This window comes from Numida meleagris, chromosome 8 (assembly GCF_002078875.1).
Source record: "Numida meleagris isolate 19003 breed g44 Domestic line chromosome 8, NumMel1.0, whole genome shotgun sequence".
Taxonomy (NCBI): Eukaryota; Metazoa; Chordata; class Aves; order Galliformes; family Numididae; genus Numida; species Numida meleagris.
In genome coordinates, this window is record NC_034416.1 from 1,561,269 (window position 1) to 1,581,101 (window position 19,833).

General features: G+C 55.7%; 3 protein-coding genes across 7 annotated transcripts; all 3 read right to left on the bottom strand.

The window, feature by feature from the left end:
* GPR119 (G protein-coupled receptor 119) lies at nt 35-4,641 on the bottom strand. Its single transcript, XM_021406656.1, has one exon. It carries the CDS (start codon nt 2,681-2,683, stop codon nt 1,718-1,720), a length of 966 nt encoding a protein of 321 aa, XP_021262331.1. The 5' UTR covers nt 2,684-4,641; the 3' UTR covers nt 35-1,717.
* SLC25A14 (solute carrier family 25 member 14) lies at nt 4,783-10,837 on the bottom strand. Of its 3 annotated transcripts, XM_021406661.1 has the most exons (9): nt 10,681-10,837; nt 10,461-10,608; nt 10,168-10,262; nt 8,545-8,630; nt 8,196-8,291; nt 7,507-7,631; nt 6,346-6,481; nt 6,040-6,120; nt 4,783-5,245 (listed from the first exon to the last, which is right to left on the bottom strand). In XM_021406661.1, the coding sequence occupies exons 1-9, from the start codon at nt 10,742-10,744 to the stop codon at nt 5,204-5,206; spliced, it is 873 nt and encodes a 290-aa protein (XP_021262336.1). In that variant the 5' UTR covers nt 10,745-10,837; the 3' UTR covers nt 4,783-5,203. The 3 variants fall into 3 exon arrangements, 2 of the variants coding, with proteins under 2 accessions (XP_021262336.1, XP_021262337.1); XR_002441670.1 differs by lacking the exons at nt 4,783-5,245; nt 6,040-6,120 and adding an exon at nt 6,774-6,982; XM_021406662.1 differs by lacking the exons at nt 4,783-5,245; nt 6,040-6,120 and having other exon boundaries at nt 6,346-6,982.
* On the bottom strand, nt 11,191-18,223 carry LOC110403454 (ras-related protein Rab-33A). Of its 3 annotated transcripts, XM_021406657.1 has the most exons (6): nt 13,525-13,658; nt 13,326-13,441; nt 13,135-13,186; nt 12,922-13,051; nt 12,608-12,791; nt 11,191-12,173 (listed from the first exon to the last, which is right to left on the bottom strand). In XM_021406657.1, exons 1-6 carry the CDS (start codon nt 13,527-13,529, stop codon nt 11,731-11,733), a joined length of 930 nt encoding a protein of 309 aa, XP_021262332.1. In that variant the 5' UTR covers nt 13,530-13,658; the 3' UTR covers nt 11,191-11,730. The 3 variants fall into 3 exon arrangements, with proteins under 3 accessions (XP_021262332.1, XP_021262334.1, XP_021262333.1); XM_021406659.1 differs by lacking the exons at nt 11,191-12,173; nt 12,608-12,791; nt 12,922-13,051 and adding an exon at nt 17,827-18,220 and having other exon boundaries at nt 13,165-13,186; nt 13,658-14,090; XM_021406658.1 differs by lacking the exons at nt 11,191-12,173; nt 12,608-12,791; nt 12,922-13,051; nt 13,135-13,186 and adding an exon at nt 17,827-18,223 and having other exon boundaries at nt 13,525-14,090.

The following is a 19,833-nucleotide window of genomic DNA, read 5'->3' on the forward strand; positions in this document are numbered from 1 at the left end:
ATGGGGATGCTGCTGCCAGGTGCTCACCCCTCCGCTCCGCAGCCCCCCGTGGTTCCGTGCCCACCAACCCCGCCTGCAGCTGGGCCAAGGACGGCGGCGGATGCAGCAGACGCAAGCTCGGGAAGCAAGAGCCCCGCTTGAAACGCGTCTCCGTTCGCAGCGGGTGCTCGCAGGAGGCGTGCTGGAGGGAGGCGGAGTTCGGCTCCAGCGTTGTCAGATCCCCAAGCAAGGATGGGTCAGCCTCGCAAAGCAACAGCTGGCGGAGCCCACGCTGTGCCAAGCACAGACGGCGAACACGTCATGCTGACAGATGATGTGCTGATCCCCAGAACTGAATCAGGCTGGGTCCACCTACCAGATCCACCTGCGAGGCACCCACAGAGCCCATCTGTTCTGCGTGAGCCTTATCTCTTTCCTTAATACACAGCCAGGAACAGGATCTGTCGGGTGGTGGCTGGCCTCAGGCCTCTCACAGGCACAGAGATGAGCACCGCACAGCGCCTGCTGCTTCGGTTTGCTTTGGTTTTAGTAGGGCACTTTTATTTTTGTCTGTTCCTCTGAGATGACAACGGCCTCGGGACCGAGGCAGGTTCTGGATGCGTATGGGATAAGGCCTCGAGCCTTCATCTCTACCAGCAGGGCAGGTGACAGAAGAGGAAGCAATTACTGTTTGTGTATAGCATCGCCATTTTCAGATTAAAGTGAATCCTTAGCTAAGCAACCTGTTTGAAGGGAAATTTTCCTGCTAGGTGGATTCAACGGATGCGATTTTACAAAAAGCAATTAGATCACATCGAAGCCTCTCGCAGGCCCAGCAGTCTGTCCCTCGCCGCTGTGTGACAGGACATGCACCGAGCGCTGTGTGCTCCCAGCTGGTGAGACAGCGCGGAGCCGGCCTTGCAGCCCCATAACCAGCCCTACGGCGTCGGTGGGACAAAGCAGCCCTTCTGCACGAGGTTTTCCCTGTCTCCAAGGCAGTCCTTCCTGCTCAGCACTCAGTCAGTCACTCATTAACTTGCTTTACAGCTCAAACCAAACAGTAACAGCACAAACCGGTGCTGCCCTGCACCTCTCCCAGGCACGGCGCACCTGGGGATGCTCAGCTTTTGCTCCAGTGCACACAGAGCTGAGGAGCTGCCGGGCCCCTCACTGCCTCCCCTGCACGACAGCAGAGAGCCCAGACCCGTACCCCTCACCTCTGCCTCCAGGATTGATCCTCATCAGAGGGCGATTTGGGGGATAGCCCAGCTTGCATCTGTTGGACTGCGAGTTTGGTTTAGGTAGGGCAGCGAGAGGGAGCAACAGAGCCAACACAGTGAGAGCAGCCCTGCCCCACGTGCAGGCGGGGAACCTGGCCCAGACAGGTGGTGCTGCAGGCAGAGGGGAGAGCAGAAAGCTCCCAAACAGGGGCTGGGGAAAAGCCAGGCAGCAAAAAGTGAGTGATCTTAGTCTGTGAAGGGAGAGCTAAGGGCTTGGTCCCAGCAGACACAAGGCTGAAGCTCTCCAAGCAAAATTTAATGTGTGCCGTGCAACAGCAATTTGGGGTGCCCTGGAGCTGGTGCAAAACCGGCTGTGCCGGTCGTGCTGTGCCTAAGAATTAGCATCCAGAGCTATCCTACCCCATCCAAGATCTATTCCACAGCTGGCAGCCCCCCAAGTTCACGGTTCTGATGAAGGAGACAAGCTGCAAAGCCAGTGGAAGCCACTCCTTACCACGTCAGTCCTGGAGCTGCAAGCATGACACAGCGGGAACGGGCTTGGTGCCTCTGCTGGGGAAACAGCGACCCTTCCCCAGATGGAGGAGGACTCTCCCCTTCGCAGCAGCAGCGAGCTGGGAGAGCTGCCGCCGCACGTCCTGCTGCCAGTAGGAGTAGAGCAAAGGGTTCAGGAGGGAGTTGCACAATCCCAGCAGCCAGAGGTAACTCTCAATGACTCTGTAGGGGAAGCACTCGGTACACACAGTTTGCACGATGCCAGCGATGAAAAACGGCAGCCAGGACAGCACAAAGCAGCCGATCAGCATGGCCACAGTGCGCATGGCCTTCATGTCGCTGGTGGTGCCCCTCGCCAGCCCCGCACGTTCCACTTCCCGGATTTGCTGCACGTGCACAGAAGCAATTTTCAGCATGTCACAGTAGAGGAAAATGAAGAGAAACAGTACTGGAAAAAAGCCCACGCAGGAGACAGTGAGCATGTAGCTGAGGTGGAAGACTCCGAAGAAGGAGCATTTTTCCTCAAGGGAGCCCTTCTGAAAGCCTGGGGCGAGGACTGGGAGGAAGCCAGTGACACCAGCAAGCAGCCAGAGCCCCACCAAGTGCAGCCCCACCCGCGTGCCCGTGGCCAGCTGAAAATGGTGGAAAGGCTTTCTGATCGCCAGGTGCCTGTAACACGCGACCAGGGTCAGGGATAGGATAGAAGCGGCGGAGCAGGTGGTCACAAAAGCCATTCGCAGGACGCAGAAGATCTGCGGGGGATGAGGGTGCTCGAAGAACTCATCCCTGATCAGACCTACGACCGACACGCCAACCATGGCGTCTGCAGCAGCAAGATTGAGGACAAAGTAGTGTCCCTTGTAGCCGGTCTTCCAGATAAGGCGAAGGAGGGCAATGGCCACCAGCACGTTGGCAGTGATGATGAGCGGAGCCAGCACAGCGAGGATGATTCCCACTGCCGAGCTAGCCATGTCTAGCCACTGCAGGGCACAACCCGAAGACGGTGCGTCCGCAGCACGATTCTAGAGCATTCCTCACCTGGGGTTTCTTTGTACACACGGCTCAGCAAGCAGGCAGTGCACGGCCCCTCGCTCTGCGGGTGGTGCTGGGAAAGCCCTGGGTGTAGCAGCGCCTCAGGCTGCGGAGCAGAGCTCTGCTGTGCCAGAAGGGGCTGGTGCGCTCACAGCACCCGCTCTACCCACACAGGTCCCTCCCCTCGAGCCACGTTTCCAGACAACCCCAGAGCAGGAGGGTGAGCGCAGAGCACTGAGCAGGAAGCCTGCGTGAGGCTGGACTGACGCCGCTCTCCTCCCCAACATCCCACTCGTGCTCCCCTGGCTCCCTGCCCCACTGCACAGGGCGCTTTGCCATCTCCCGTTCCGGGGCTGCCCGTGCTGCTGTTGGCCTCTCCAGCATCTCCCAGCGCGACCGCGACACCTGCTTGGGGTCTGTGGTCCATTTCAGCACCAGGATCACACCCTGATCGCTCTCCCTTGTCCAGTGGTGCTGCCGTGGTGGCACACAGGGAGGTGGGCACCCCAGCCAAGCACTAAGGACCTGAGCAGAGCCAGTGCCCGGCTTTGACACAAGTGCAGATAAAGGAGAAAAGCCCACTAGGATGTACGGGTGGTACGGCTCATGGGGCTCCTGCAGGGTCACTGCCAGAACTACAGCAGCCTCTTCCCATAGGGACCAAGGAAACAGCACTGATCCCTTTCAACAAAGCCAGCTTTCCTGGATCAAGAAGTGGAAAAATCAGAGCTGCCAGGAAACAGGGAAGGCTTAAGCCTTCCTCTGTCAAACAGCAACCTGAGGTGAGCGGGCTGCCCGGGAGAGGCTGAGCAGAACCGAGGTCAGGACACAGCTGAGAACACGGTGCTGGCACTGGCCAAAGGCAGAGCACAGCACAGGGCAGGCTGCAGGTGCTGAGGGCGGAAAGAAGAGCCTCCCACCAGCACTGCACATGGAAAAAAAAAAACCCTAAAACCCACGAAATGGCCACAGATACACTGTGCATGCATTTCTGAGGAGCTGCTTGCGGAGCTTTGTTCCTGAAGAACAAAGATGGGATAGCAACAGCTGACAGCAAGGGAATTATGAATGTCAATACAGCACAGAGCTGCACAGAAGGGTCTGCTCCAGAACTAAAGTTACAGAAACGTGAAGAAAACCAAAGCAATTTACAGAATTACTGTTAGAATTCCTCTCTCAAATGGATTCGTGTCGATCCATCACATAGCTATTTCTTGACTTCGAATATTTAGAAGTTCTGTTCAAGAGTAAGGCAAGCTGAGGCATACAAATGCCTGCTGCTTTCAACCCACTGCTCCCCGTCCCCGGTAACCTGCAGTTTAACCCTCAACCTGACCCTCCCAGCCTTGCAGGAACACCTCCGCTCATGGCACAATTTAAGTCCATGAGTTCACAGGCGTCACCTTCCTTCTGCATTCGCCCAGGTCCCTGCAGAACCGCAGCAAACAATTCTCTCTTCTTCGTTTGGCTGAGCATCCCTCGTGCAGCCTGCACAGGGGACGCCGCTTCCCAGCACTCCCCAGCAGGAAGCGTTGCTGCACGTCACAAGGGACCTTCATCCGGAGCACAGCTCTCCCACGGAGTGGGAAGGAAGTAGGACAAAAAAAAAAAAAAAACCTGTTTGCTTTCATAGCTGTGCCTGGCGAAGAGAAAACTGACTTCCCTGATGTTCTATACTTAACACTGGAATTGTGAGACCACCATTTTAGAGCAGTGGGGCACCTGAGTTTGGTTTTAAATCCCTTTTCCCTCGCTTTGAAGATAATCCAAGCCATAAGGTTAAGAGAGACTGAGGTTTTCCAGAACGAAGCTAACGTTACAGCACCATAGTTTCCTGACTAACACTCCAACTGTCTTTTAGAAATACGTTTATTGCAGTGGAGTTTGAGGGCTGTGAAGAAAAAAACCATATATTTGGGGGAGAAAAAGGATGTCCAGCGTGCTGAAAAAAAACCTTCTCTTGTCTCCGAGGGCAGACACAGCATCTGCTCTGAACAATACACCTATGCCAAGTCTGCACAAACACAAACTCATGCCATCCAGTCAATAAATAATTTAATGAGGTTACAGGTTGCAAGAAAACATGACAGCACCCCTTTCCAGCCTCCAGCCTCACCCCACAGGCACGGCAGGACATGAGTCAAACAACAAACCACAGATGTATCACAAGGCCACTGGAATGCACAGATCTTCACAGAAGATATTGCTTCAGGCCCAGACGCTTGTGCACAGTTAATACTTGCCTCTGTGTGAAACAAAGCATGCAGTACCTGCCATCAGCCCCCCAGTTCCACTTCGGCCAGAACAACCTTCAGGGACCATGAATGTGGGGGAGGAGGAGAGTCCAGACCCACATGTAACAGAACATCAAAACGTGGGGATGGTGAAATGAAGAGGAAGGCTGCAGCAAAACGCTGCTGCAAGCCTTGAAGATGACACTCGTGGAACGAAGCTAGCTCTCAGAATGGAAGTCGCTTCAATTGCTCGTATGTGATAAAAAACTGAAGGAAAAGTCAAGGAATTAGGCCACATACACACAGCAGCTGCTCTGCACCTCCCTCACAACCAGGCCAAAACTCACAAGGCAAGGCAGGTAGATCATCAGCACAGTACAGCTGAAAACCAACATGGGGAATTCCTTCTTCCAGGCAGCGTGAAGTGATCTATACAGATAGAAGAGAGTTGTGGAAGGAGGCTAGCAGGAGAGGGAAGAAACTGACCCAAAATCAAGCTGGCCAAGACTTGCCTAGACCACTAGGAAAGGGAAACGACTCCAGCTGGGATTTTCTAAGCAGGGACTTTGTTAAAATAAATGATATACGTCGTGTCAGAGGGAATGAAGAAACTAGTACAGCAACACAGCAGTGATGATTCCGCAGAGCAGGTCAGCACCTGTCCCCAGAGGAGAATATTCCCCAGGCTTCCCTCTTAAAACAGGAGCCAAACCTGAAACTGCTGCAACTCCAGCAGCTCAAGCTAAACGGAAAGTTTAACACCGGGCACTTGAAAGCACTTACTTTACAGGAAAATGCCTACGCTGCTGCACTGGAAGTCCCTGCATAAGCCACCTACAGAGCTGTCAGAAGGAGCAGTCACAGCCAGTGGCATTTTTTGGCACTTGAACCATCTGCAGTCATATCACAGTCTATGTCTGTCCAAGCACAACAGGGAGTCCGCTCTGGGCTAAGACAAAGAGGTACCCCCATCAGGGTGTCTGCTCTGAACTTCCATTTACAGCTCAGTCTTCCCCTGCCTGCCCGTACTCATGAGCTCCCAGCAATGTACTGAAGGATACAATGATGTTCCAGGGACCGAGCCGAAGCCAGTTGGGCCAGAAACCTTTATAGAGTGCAAAGAACCCCTCACTCTTCCACGTCTGGGAGGAGAGAAGAGACAGATCAGTTATCAGACACAACTCAGTATCAGTCACAAATTCTGCAAAGAGCCAAAGAGGACCTCTGCTGTGGGAACACCACCACTCTCTGGGCTTGGCCATTCAGCCAGTTTTCAATACACCTCACTGTCTGCTCACCCAGCCCGTATTTCAGCAGTGGCCAGCCTCCTAAAAACAGTGATTTGCCCAACTGTGTCACTTCCTTACCTTCACAAGACCATCCAGAGTGCCCTTATAGAGCTCCACGCTGCCCACTATCGCTCGCTGGTTCATCATCCGCGTCCGCACCACATCCACAGGGTTGGAGGCAATAGCCCCTGCCAGCCCGCACGTAAAACTGGAACTAGATATACCAAAACATTAGAGAGAAATAGCTCTGAATGTGGCCAGTCTGGCTCAGACAGGCCTGGACATAAGCACCAGGGCACCCTTCACTCCATTTCATGAAAGGCATTTAGCAGTAAACGTGAGCTGTACTGTCTGCTCCCACCCAGAACCAATACCACTCTGAGACCCCAGGGAAGCGAAACTCTCAGCTCCATCGAATCAAGACCCTGCCAGAGCCCACTGCCAGGTCTCCACTGGGTGTCTGCAGTCCACCAAGTGTTTCTGGGTGCTGACAAGGTGACACAGACCTGAAGGCGGCCTCTTGGAAATGCACATCCTTCTCCCCAGAGCAAACATTTCTTCGTGGCAGGGAAGGAGGGAGGAAGACCAAAGGCAGCCCCAGGGAGCATGCAGCTGCTAGTCTCCTCCCTGCACATATGGTCTAGTGCTTGTCACCTTCAGCCCACAGCAGGCAAACCCAACAGAAGCACTGCAGCACCTCCAGCTAAAGTGTCTGCTAGAAGAATAATAGGAAAATGTAGGTGAAGAAAGACTTTGGGAAGTTTCTAATCCACCCCCTGTTCAGAGCAGGGCTGACTTCAAAACTAGGTCAGATTGCTGAGGATTCAGACTGCTGTCAGAAGCTGACATTTACTGTAGAGAGGAGAACCTAGGACTGAAGCAGCCCTTTCAACCTATTGCTACCATTAATCACACCTAGAACTCCTGCCAGGCTCACACCATGGCAGCAAAGTGGAGCAACGGCGTTTCTGGTAATCAGTGAACTGAATTCAAGCTCTTATTTCACTTCACCAGAAGGATTTCTGCCAGGTTCCTTCTCCAGGGAGGTCCCCCTAGGGAAACTTTCTGGGCATCCTGAGCTGCTCCAGTGAACACAGCAGATCCCTCAGAAGCACTGAGCTTGTTCTTGGCAGCTCCAGAGCTCTTGCTCTATAAACAGACCTCCAAATCCCACCTTGCTCCTCTGCTTCACACACCCTGCCAAGCCTGGAGAGCGCAGCAGCTGTAGCAAATACTCACACAAAGTGGGTAAAGATTGTATCACCCATCAGGCCTGACAGAATTAAGTGCTTCTTAGTGATGTCGTAGACTGGCAGTTCCACCCCAACCACGATGGCAGCTCTCTGGGCTGTTGGAACAACACCCTGCAGAACACAAACATCAGTCACAAGCATGAACTGCTGCCTTGAGGCCCACAGCTAGTATAACACCTCTTCCCAGCCCCCTCTTAAGGGACTTTCTCTTGACAGTACGCTTGGTATCCTCACCATCCTGCCTTGCAGCTGAAGCTCTCCCTCTAGCCCACATAGAAATAAGGCTATAATTCACTTTTCCTCCCCACCAACATCTAGAAATTTCAACACTAGAAAAGATCCTGTACCACAAAAGACCCACTCTGCTTGCCCAGAGCCGAATCCTGGTCCACACAAGAACACTCATGGATTTGAAACTTAATGTCCACCAGCTTCAGTCCTGGGAACCAGGTTTGTCTGGCCCAGTGCTGACACTGCCACAACCCAGACCCAATCTCCACCACAGACATGCTTCTGTTTGCCTGCTAACCAGAAGAAGGACTTCACTACCAGCCTTGGCTCACAGTTCTCCTCAAGAGCAACACCTGGGCTCAGAGGAGGAGCAGCAAACAAGCTGAGGAAGCTTTTAATTCTGATACTAGTGGAGGTGAGGGGTTTCTAGCAGCTGGTGCTCACCCTCCAGAGGCCTCGGGTACCCTCTTGCTGGTAGATATCGATGAAGCTGCCAATCATGCCACCCTGGAACAAACTGCCTTGAGCTTGCATTCGAATCTGAAAGAAATGTGCAAGTCAGTGGCACAGCATCAGGGCCCGCCCCCAGGGCAAGAACAACAGCTCAGTGGACACTGTGGTAGAAAGGAACAACTGAGCAACTCCCATTCCTAACAAGCCCAAATTAGCAGAACTGATGTCAGCAGTGGCTTAGAGAGAGCATCTCACTGCAGCTGGGAGAGATGCACCTTCGTTGGAAAGCAGGAGCATGTGGCAAACTGCAGTGGGCTCTCTGGACACGCACACTTCTTACCTTCAGCACATCTGTCGGATTGGCAAGTGCAGAGGAGATCACCCCTGAAACCACTCCGCAGATTACATTGATTAACAACGTTTCATCTGCAATCAAGAAAAGAAAGTCAGGGCCTAACGATCTAAAGAGTAGGTGTACAGCCTGTACTGAGCAAGCAAGAAGCTCTGGAAAGAACAGAAAAGCTAGGTTCACAAATCACATGGTGAAGCTGCACAAGCAGAAACTGGCCATTTACCACCAGCTGACGGCAGACCTATCTGCAGCTGCCAGAGACAAAAAGCAGAGGCTGAAACAGCAACACATTGTCAGAGAGAAGCAGGTCTGACTGCCAATTCTAGCTGATCAGACAAGTAAAAGGTTGCTATTCAGGAAAATGCTAAATAATTATCTGAGATTTCAGTGCCCAGGGATGTATTTCTCGTAATGGATAATGGCAAGACAGCGGGGCAGCTAGACGCTTCTCAAGGCAATCTGACATCAATTAGTTTTAATTTGGAGACCCAGCTGGCCACACTCAGAATATGCAGCCTCCCTGAAAAACAGAGAGTAGATGATCCAGGCAGAGAAAGTTAGATGCAATTAGTTCCAGAGAAGAAAAAAAAAAATAAAAAAAAATCCAAGACTTCCAGGTCCAGTATTAGATTGATGGTTACATTGGGAAAAGGCACGGCCCTTTGCTGGTACTGACCACAGCACTTCCCAGAGGAGACCAGGCCACGTGCTGCCCCAGGCCTGTAGGGAGACAAATATTCAAACAACAGTACTCACAACTGGAAATGCTGCAACAGCAAGGGAGATGGGCAGCCCAGAGCACATGCACAGAACCATCCACAGGGACAGGCATTACTCAAGGCAAGAGCAGCCCCTGGAAAACTAGTGCACCGCACACCTGGTCCTCTCGCTGGAGTGAATCTCTCACTTCACTTTCCCAGGCTGAGTGTCATAAAATATGCACTCATGTCAGAACAGGATATAGAACTGCATGCGCAGCTCCTCCAGTGAAAACATCTTCAACTTTAACTGCTCTACCATCTTGCAAGCAAGCAACAGAGGCTCCTGTCACCAGAGTCAAGAGCATTCGCTGTTTCTTATCTCTTTAATCACAGCAAAAGCTCATGAATTGGACAATCTTTATCTTAGCCAGAGCTGCTGTGTTCAGGTAAAAGGACTTCAAGCCTCCACGAGGACAACAGGAAAGATTTGCTACTCAAGGTTCCAACCCAAGTAACCCAGAGCAGCGCAGCGAGCACAGCTGGGACACGACGTCCTCCCTGAAGCTAATGAGAAGAGATGGGGCCTCTGTCAGTACGCTGGGGGTTTTCTGGGCTCTGACAGCGCAAAACAAAGATAAAAGCTGGGGAAAGGATGGATGTGTTCAGCTCAGGGACTGCTGCTGTGACTGTGGGCGGCGTCAAGCGCAGGGAGATTGCAATGGATGCTGCAGCCTATCCCCACGCGTAACACACACCGCTGCACAGCACAAAGCGACAACTCCCCCTCTCTGAGAAGCGCAGCAGGGAAGGGCAGAGAAAGGAACGAGCGAGCCCACGCAGAACAGAGCACGCAGGATTGCGCGGCGCATCGCTGGGAGAGGAGCTGCAGCACGTTTTCCCCAGCACAGACCTTCCAGGCGCTCCACGAACAGCCGCTTCAGGCTCTGGTAGATGCCGATCTTGATGGTGCCGTAGGACGCCTGTCTCAGCAGCGCAGGGGCGATCCTGAGCGGGGGAACAAACGACGGCAGCTGCGGCTCCCAGCAGGGCGGCTCCCGGGGCGCAGCGCTGACCGCCGAGAGGCGCCTCGAGCCGCGACCATCCCCGCAGCGGCTCCGCCGCCTCCCGGACGCCGCCGCCAACCCCGCGCAGCCCCTCCGCCCCGCGGGGTCAGAGCCGGGCGGCCCCGGGGCCCGCGCTTACCCCGAATAGAGGGCGCGGCCGCCTTCCTCGCGGCAGATGCGGAACAGGGCGTGGAACATGCCGCGGTAGCGCACCTCGCGGAACCGCGCATCGGCGCTCTGGCCCTGCACCTGCAGGCGCGTCTTGGTCAGGTCCACGGGGAACGTGCCTGCGGAGAGAGCGGCCGTCAGCCCCCCGCCGGCCCCACGCCGATGCCGGCCTCCCGCCCGCCCCACCTCACCGAACTCGGCCACGATGGAGGCGAGCCCGCCGTACACGAAGGGTTTCCAGTTCAGCGCGGACATGGCATGGCGGAGCGCGCCGCCGCGCCGGGCCGGACACTGCCTCGCCTCGCCCCGCCCCGGAACCGGAAGCGGCGCGCGCAGCAGCCGGAGGGCGCCCCCTGGCGGCGCGGCGCCAGCAGCTCGGGCTCCATCCGCACCGCCCCGGCTCTCGGCACCCGCTCCCGAGAACGGTGGGGAACGAGAAGCGAGGGTCTCAGAGCGCGCTGCTGGGGCGCCGTGGCTACGAGACCACCTGAAACCGGCCCGGCAGCCCCCGGGTACAGCCAAAACACGGCGGAGAAAAGCATTGAACGGAGCAAGGGCTCTGGTAGCAACCAGATACGGCTTGAAGTCATCACTGCATTCTCCCAGTTTCTCTATCAATTGCTATCGCTGTTCAGTCCAAACAGCACAATGAAAAAGTACGCCTTCCCCCCTTAGCCAGACACAGAAGCGGTGCTCCCAGCTGTCTCTTCTGGTTAACGGATCAATTTTATTAAAAAGAGTTTAAAACAAAAAACACGAACTGCGCTGACTCAGCAGCACAGCCCTTGAGATCCATCGCATAAGATAGGTGGGACAGGCTGGGGGCACGAAGCGCTGTGCCCACCTGCAGGCACCCACCGGCCCCACTGCGGACAGGGACACTCCCCTAGAACAACGTGGGCAGTTCAGGGATCCATAGCATCCCACTGCTCAGCCCCCACCGCCCCACTGCAGGGCAGGCGTGTGCCTCACTGCGCACCATGAGCCCCTCCTCAACTACTGTGGGATGCCACCGCACTGACGGGCTGAGCAAGGCAGCAACAGAGCTCACATCCCAGTCCACAGCACAGAGAGAGCCCTGTCTGAGAAGTGAACGAGTCAAAGCGGTGTGAGATGCGACGCCAGCTGTGGTCCCTCAAGGACACGTCAGGAAACTGTGGACAGGCTCTTGGTGCAGCTCACGTTGTGCAGCTGTCTCTTGGTGGGCACAGCTGTGGCCCAGAGGGTGCTTGCACCACGGCTCAGTGACGGCTGGAATCTCTGGTGGAACCATGCTCCCTGTGCTTGGAATGGGACTCTCTGGTGCTGCTCTCCCACCGCTGCCTGGATCTGGTTCCTTCAGGACATTCTTCTCGCCGGCTGCTGCGCCCTTCACCCCTCCTGCTAACCTCTTCTCTCTCTTCCCGTGAACTGTTCTGTCCTCTGTGTTCCTGGGAGCTCTTTTCCCCCCTCTTCCCCAAAGACCTCTGGTGTCTCTGCTCTTCCTCATCTCGCTGCGTCCTGCTTGCATGTTTCCTCTCAGACTCACTGCAGGACTGCTGACTCCCACCGGCGTATCGGTCATAGCCAGGATCTTCCTTCTCTTTTTTAATCTTAATTCTTGGATGTGCCTCTTCAGCAGACGCTGCTCTCTTCACAGCCTGAGAGTTCTGCTTTGGCTGTTCACGTTTACTCTTCTCTTTATCTGAAACAAAAGGTTCCTCTTTAGAGATGGATAGTCCTGCAAGCATTATCTCTACCTAGCACCACAGCTTTTTTTGTTTTTGTTTTTTTTTTAAAAAGGCTTTTCTGGAGCCTTTCTTTACCCTGTCCCTCAATGTCCTGCCCCCCCACCTTGCAACAGCCCTGCAGCCTAGCAGACAGCTCCTTTTCTCCAGCAACAGCACTACTATAACCTGCAAAATAAAGCTCTTCAGAGGCTGGGGGACAACGATCACAGATAAGGGTAAATACTGGCAATGTGACACATACTCAGGCGATCACAAAGTATAGCCTGGACATTACGGTTGGTCTCTTCTCAAGAGGACACCTATCCCTGCTGCTCCCCTGAGCTAAGGGTCCCTGAGACCCACACAGATCCTCCCATCCAGGGTAAAGACTGGCAGAAACGCATCTCACCTTTCTTCTTTTTTACTGGCGTGTCATCATCATCCTCCAGTGAGGAATCCGACGACGTATGAGGCGGCGTTTTCACTCCGCAGCCCTTTGCGTGGAGGGCTCTTGTGACATCATCTAAATCATCAGAGTCTTTGGGAGGCCGATAGTTGGCCACGTGGTCCACTCGGATCGTCCTCCCTTTGATCTAGGCCAGGAATCACGTAGTCAGCAAAGCGTGTGCTGCAGGACACCAGCAGCTGATGGAGCTCCTCCCTGACGTGACACAACGCTCCGGGAGCTGCTGCAGCTGCACAGCCCGCGGCCCCTTCGCTCACCTTGATCCCATTGAAGTTATCAACAGCAAGAACGGTGCTCCTCTGGTCCTCGTAGCACAGAAAGCAAAACCCTTTAGACTTCCCGGTCTTCTTGTCCCGCACCAGATTAATGTTCACCACCTCCCCGTACCTGAAACACACCATCAGCGGCCACAGAGCAGGGCTGCAGGGGCACAGTGAGGGGGATAAGGGAAGGGATGGGGGAACACTTACTGCGAGAACACGCAGATGACGTCCCCCTCTGTCAGCTGGTAGGGCAGCCCGCCTGCGGGGAGGGGAGAGGGCGGCGATGCGGGGCGGCCCGGCACGGAGCAGTGCAGCACGGCCGCTGCCCGGCGCTCTCCTCATCCTCTCCACACCTCCCCCCCCCCCCACCCCCCACACACACCGCGGCCTACACGTACCGATAAAGACCCAGGCGCTGTCCTTGTACTCGGCGTGCCACGACACCGCCTCGCTCACGCCCAGCTCCGCCTCCCGCGCGTTCAGCTCGTTGATCAGCTTCACCTTCGTCAGCGGGCTGGGGGCGAGGGCACCGTTAGCACCGGGCGGGCCGCATCCCCCCCGCCCTACACCCGCACCGCTTCCCCCCACCAAACCTACTTCATGGCGGCGGCGCGCACTGCGCATGCGCCCGCTCCGCCCGCGCATGCGCGCCGAGCAAAGCAAGAGTCCGAGCGCACGGCTCCGCACAGACTTTATTGGGAAGGCGCTCAGCACGGACACGCGCTTTTACCGTGGGCGTCGCGCGACAGCTCCAGCTTCTGCGCCCGGCCCGGCCGCTTCTCCACATCGCGGTAGAGCAGCGATTTCTGCGCCTTCAGCCGGCAGGCCAGGCACATGAAGATGGACTCCACGTTCTGACTCTCCTTAGGGTCCTTGGCTGAGGTTTCGAACAACAGCATGTTGTGGGCGTCAGCGAATTTGAGGGCCATGCTGGACGGCACCTGGATCAGGTCCTTCAAGTCACACTTGTTCCCCACCAGCACCTTGGGGACGAGGGGGGACACGGCGTGCCCGTTGCACTCCTCGATCCACATCTTGAGGTTGGTGAAGGACGTCATCTTGGTGACGTCGTACACGAAGACGACGGCGTGCACGTTGCGGTAGTAGTGCTCCACCATGCTCTTCCGGAACCGCTCCTGCCCGGCCGTGTCCCACACTTGCACCTAAAAAGCAAAACACGGGGGTTCTTGAGGCGACCGGAGCGCCGGGTGCCCGCCCGAGCTAGGCATTGCTGCTGCGGGTGTGCTCAGCGTGCTGCAGGAAGGTGCGCTGCAGCTGGTCCAACAGGCTCAGAAGAGCGGGCAGCACGCCGTCATCCCTGTGCTCTGCGGGAGAGAAGTCCCTGCTCCATGGCTTACCTTCCCCGGGAGCACGGTGCTCGGCCACCTGCTGCGTCCCGGTGCACTTGGCCTTCATCCCCGCCACCAATTGCACAAGACACTGCTCGTTTCAGAAACGTGCCTGGATTAGATTGACACGTTGGCCACGCGTAATCCTACGCCATATAAGAGAACCCCAGAAATGATGCGCTGTGTATGCATGAAGGAGGCAGGGCAAAGAGAGCGGCAGCATTCCTGCGTGGAGCTCTGCCTGGGGGAGGAACCAGCTGAGAAATAAGGGTTAGAATTAAAGAGCAGAGAGTGCGGGTGACAGGGTAGTGGGTAGTTCCAGCCTGACCAGGAAGAATAGCTGGATGAGTTCCTCTACAGACAGGAGGAGTTTAATGTTCACAGGCTCAGGTCCTCCTGGAGGCCTTCAACCAGTCCAGTGTCTGCTGCAGGGACAACACAGCAGGGCATAAACCAGGAGATTCCCGGAGAGCACTGGTGGCAACTTCATGACCCAAGTGATAGAAAAGCCAGTGAGGGGAGGTGCTTTGCTAGGCCAGCTTCACCAGGGAAGCTGTCAAGGTCAAAACCATCTTGTTAACCGTGAGATGGTGGAGTTCAGGATCCTGAGCAGAAGGAGCAGGGCAAAATGCAAGATCACAACACTGAATTTCAGGAGAGCAGATTTTGGCCTTTTCAAAGATCTGCTTGAAAGAGTCCTGTGGGTTAAGGCCCTATAGGAAAAAGGGACCAAAGAAAGCAAGCTAATACTGACATACCTCCACCTCCAAGCTCAAGAGCTGTCCATCCGAATGAGTAGGAGGTCAAGCAATAATGACAAGAGGTATGAAAAGGAAGTACAGGGAAGGTGGAAGATGAGACAAGTGACCTGGGAGACACAGTGTCCAAGCACACACAGACGTGGTTTAGAAAGCTAAAACACGACTGGCACTGAATGTGGCAAGAGATGTTAAAGGCACCAAGAATGGCTTCTCCAAGTATCTACATGAAAAAAAGGCAGCTAGGGACACTTGAACATAGCTTTTGACACCTGTCCACCTTAAGATCCTCACAGAAAAACTGATGAAGTCTGGGCAGGATGAGCAATGAGGTGTGTTGAAAACTGGCTGGATGGTCAAACCCAGAGGGTGGTGATCAGTGGTGCAAAGTCTGTTTGGGGGCCAGTAACAGGCAGGGTACCCCAGGGGTCAAAACTGTGCCCATTCTACTCAACATCTTCACTGACAATCTGGATGATGGAGCACAGTGCATCTTCAGCTAGCCTGGAGATGGCACCAAACTGGGAGGAGTGGCAGATACACCAGAGGGCTGTGCTGCCATCTAGAGGGACCCGGACAGGCTGGAGAAATGGGCTGACAAGCCTCCTGAAGTTTGACAGCCCCAGGACACGGTGCGGACACCCAGCTGGGAATAAGAGGACCTGGGGGTCCTGGTGGGCATTGAGCTAAACATGAGCTAGCAATGTGCCCATACTACAAAGTTGGCTAACGATGTCCTGGGCTGCATTAGGCAAAGTAATGCCAGTAGGTCAAGGGAGATCCTTGCCCTCTAGTTGGCACTGGTGAGGCTACACCTGGACCCAGTGCTCCAGGTCCAGGCCGCCCAGTACAAGAAAGAAATGGAGATAAAAAGGGCCTTGAAATGATGAAGGGACTGGAGCAGCCCTCGCGTGACAGGCTGAGAGCTGGGACTCTTCAGCATGGAGAAGGCTTATCTCTTGAATGGGTATAAATACCTGAACAGAAGGTGCAAAGAAGCCAGGCTCTTTTCAGTAGTCCTCAGTGACCGCAGAAGAGACACAGACACAAACCAAAACACTGGAGCTCTTTCTGAACGTCAAGAAGCACTTATTTTCTGTGCAGGTGACAGAGCACTGGCACAGGTTGCAGAGAGGAGTTGTAGAATCCTCCTCCTTGGAGATATTCAAAAGCTGCCTGGACGCGGTGCTGGGCAAGCTGCTGTGGGTGGCCTTGCTTAAACAGGGGGATCAGACCAGATGGCCTCCAGAGGCCCCTTCCAGCTCACATCTTGCTGCGAGTCTGATTCTATAAGAAGTCCTGCTTGCTCTTGTAGGTAATGCCTTGAAGCCTGGAACTGGCAATTTCTAAGTAAACGGTTTTTTATCCGAACTACTCTGGACTGTGACAGTGCCTGGCCCAGAACCATTCAGCATGTGCTGGAACAAAGAGGTACTGCTCATTCATTTCCATGCCTGTTTATCCCACGCTGTTTGACTCTGGGCACAGCAGGAGCAGGAGGGTACATCTCCCACCTCTCACCTCCCCACGTGGATGCATGGTCCCAGAAGAAGGCGCAATTTGCTGCGCTGCCTCCCAGCCCTGCCTGCTGCAGCACAAATCACATCCAAGAAGTAGAAAGCCTGACAACCATTACAAGCTAGTGGCAGCAAGGCAGGCTTCGTGCCAGCCTGCAGTACAGCTTACAACACAGATACATGGTGTTGAGTGGAACAGGGGAAGGCGGGGGGGGAAATGTACAGCTCTACTCCTGGAGAAGGAGAGAGATTCACTGACAGTTTAAAAGCACAACTAAAGTTCTTATCAGCAGACATTAGCTCTGCACTCACTGTGATCAGTCCAACTTCTGATCCCCCATTTGTCAGCAGAACAGCAGTTATTTGCCCCCTCCCTGTCAGCTGTACAGACTGCTGTTTGTTCTGATCCATGTCACTGGGTAGGCCAAGATCTGCTGCAAACTCTGCTTCCCAGGCTGTTTTGTACCAACTGCAGTCGATCTGTGGATCTGCTCTGATCCATCAGTCAAAGCTCCTCTGGTCTGAGCTAACACACTTCTTACAGTTGTGACACTGGTCTGTATATACCAAATCAGTCCTGTTCTAGTTCTGTTGAAACTGCATCTTCCTATTGCTCGCTAACACCAATTTTGAGTGTTAATCACTGCTGTCAAGCCCTGTGCAACGAGGTAGTGTGAGCCCCGACCTTCCAGCGAGCCCCTGCAGCCACCTGCTCCATGGCACACCGGTGTTTGTGCACAGCTCCAGCAGCTTCAGCCCTGGTACTCTGCTCCGGCCCAGCTAACGGAGCTGGCGGCCGCCCCGAGGCTCTCAGCACCCAGCTATGCCGGATGCCGGCAGCGTTCCGCTCCATGCCTTCACGGAGCTTCAAACCCCCTGCAGACTCGAGCCAACATCAAAAAGGCAGCAGTGACACGGTCGGAAGATGTCTCCTCAATGAGAAACCTTCCCCGGTTCCCCTCCCTCGGGCTGGAATCCGAACGGCCCCCGGAAGGCAGCCGGCGTGCGGGCAGCCCGCGGGCGGTGCGGGGCCAGGACCGGGACCGNGCTTCCCACCGGGACGCCCCGTGCCGCGGCGGGGCCCGCCCGCCGCCCCGCTACCTTGATGCGCTCCCCGTCGATGGTGACGGCGCGCTCGCGGACACCGCGGTGCTGGGAAGCAGCGGGCGGGCAGCGCTGTGGGAGCGGCCCAGCCTCTCTCCAAACCGGCCAGGACCGGGACCGGCCGCCTCCGGGCCCCGATGCCATCCGCCCGCCGGGGCCGCCGCGGCCCACCTTGATGCGCTCCCCCTCGATCTCCACCGTCTTCTCCCTGAAGTCCACGCCGATGGTGGCCTCGGTCTTGTCGGGGAAGGTGCCCCCGCAGAAGCGGAAGGTCAGGCACGTCTTGCCCACGTTGGAGTCTCCGATCACGATGATCTTGAAGATGCGGGTCTGCACGTAAGGCTCCAGCGAGGAGTCGGGGCCCGGCGGCCGCCCGCCTCCCGCCGCCATCCCGCACCGCCGCACCGCACACACAAAGGCTGCGGCTGCGGCGGGCGGAGCGGATCAGGTGGTCGGGCGCAGGAAGGCTGCGGGACCGCCCCGCGCAGCGGCATCGCCACCGGCCCCGCCCCGCACAGCCCCGCACGTCTCCGTGCGGACCCAACGCAGGTCGCGGCCCCGCCCGCTCCGCCCCCCGGGCCGGCCCCGCTGCTGTCAGCATCAGAGAGGGCAGGGGTTGGGGCTCCTCGTCCCCATCCTTCGCGGGGACACCTCTGCCCGTGCTGGCACGCAGCACCCGGTGCGGGGGTACGGAAATCTGCAGCCTGAAGCACGCACAGTGGGAAGGGAGAGGCAGAGACGGGAGCAAGAGGCATCAGGTCAACTGCACGGCGCCCAGGGAGGAGTACCGCTGCAAAGGGGTCTGCGAGAGGACCTGGCTTTCTTCTCTTGGGTAACAAGAAACAGATGGGCACCGCACTACAGCGTGGGGAGCAGGGAGTAACAGAGAACCCCAAGGGAGAAGCAAGCTCATCTACCCCTCCCTCTGCAGAGACCCTCAGTGCTCCTGCTGCCCCTGATAACGCAGCCCAGACAGCTCCAGAAGACATCACAGCCCCTAAAGCTGATCCTGCACACAGCAGGGCTTGGTAGGAAGCGAAGGAGGCAAAGGCTGGGAAGAATTTCCCAGTGTCCCCCCAGGCGGTCACTAGGCTGTCCTAGGACAACAGCACTTTGCTGCCTGCTTCTGGCAATGCTGAAATGACAAAAAGAAGGTGGAATAAACCACACCGCAAGCAGGAAAGGCTCACAAAGACTCTGGTCCTGAAGCGCATGGATTCTCCCCCGTTCCAATTTTGCTCATGTCTACAGGCGTCAGCTGAGCGAGGCCGCCCACCTGACCAGCACACCACCCTGACTCATAGGGCTGCCTCCACTCCAAATGAGAGGGATGCAGAAGAGATCCGCCCCATCGAGGCTCCATAGACATCAGCTGATCTGAGGTTTGGGCTCATAAAGGAAGCTCAGCTGACGGATTCACCACATCCACTTGGACTACGCCCCAGAGGTGTTACCAGGACACAATTTCCAATCACCCCCAGCTACTTCTGTCCCAGCATAGCCCCAGACCTCCAGAGCAAAGTCAAAGGGACACAAGGACATCAGCTGCGAGTTGCTGCTCAGCCCTCTCCCTGTGTGAGCCCAGAGGGAAAAATCCCTTCCTTGGGGACAGCTGAATGCCCCCAGAGACCCAGCCTGAACACCAGCCTGCTCTGAGCAACATGTAGTTACTGGAAATGCTCACCGCAGCTCTGTAACACCACCACTCTCTGAATGGGAGCACAACCAAACCAACCATCTTATTTGCTCATAGCCTTTGGGTTGGCTGGTTAAGTGAAAGCTTTGTTTCTACCTGTCAGCTGCAATCTCCTCTCCTGCAGGAGGTCTGCCACTTTTGCCATTTGCACCCCAGCTTCCATCTCCATGCAGTCTGACGGAGGCACGGTCCCAGCAGTGGGAACACAGCAGTGGCCAAAACACCCACCCAGCCACAGGCAGAGATGAGCTCCTACATTTCTGATCCCGTGATTTCCCAGCAATTCCTCTTCCTTTGTCATGGTATTACCTCATTTTCAAGCCTGCTGTTCTGTTTTTCCTACTCCAGGTTCGCTCAGACTGCTGCTGCTTGTCCCATTTTGTTTCCTCATGCAATGATGTGGAGGGATCCCTGCAGCAAGCAAGTTGGCAAGCTGATATCTCTGGAAGAGACTGCTGAGCAGACTGGCTAACACATTTACA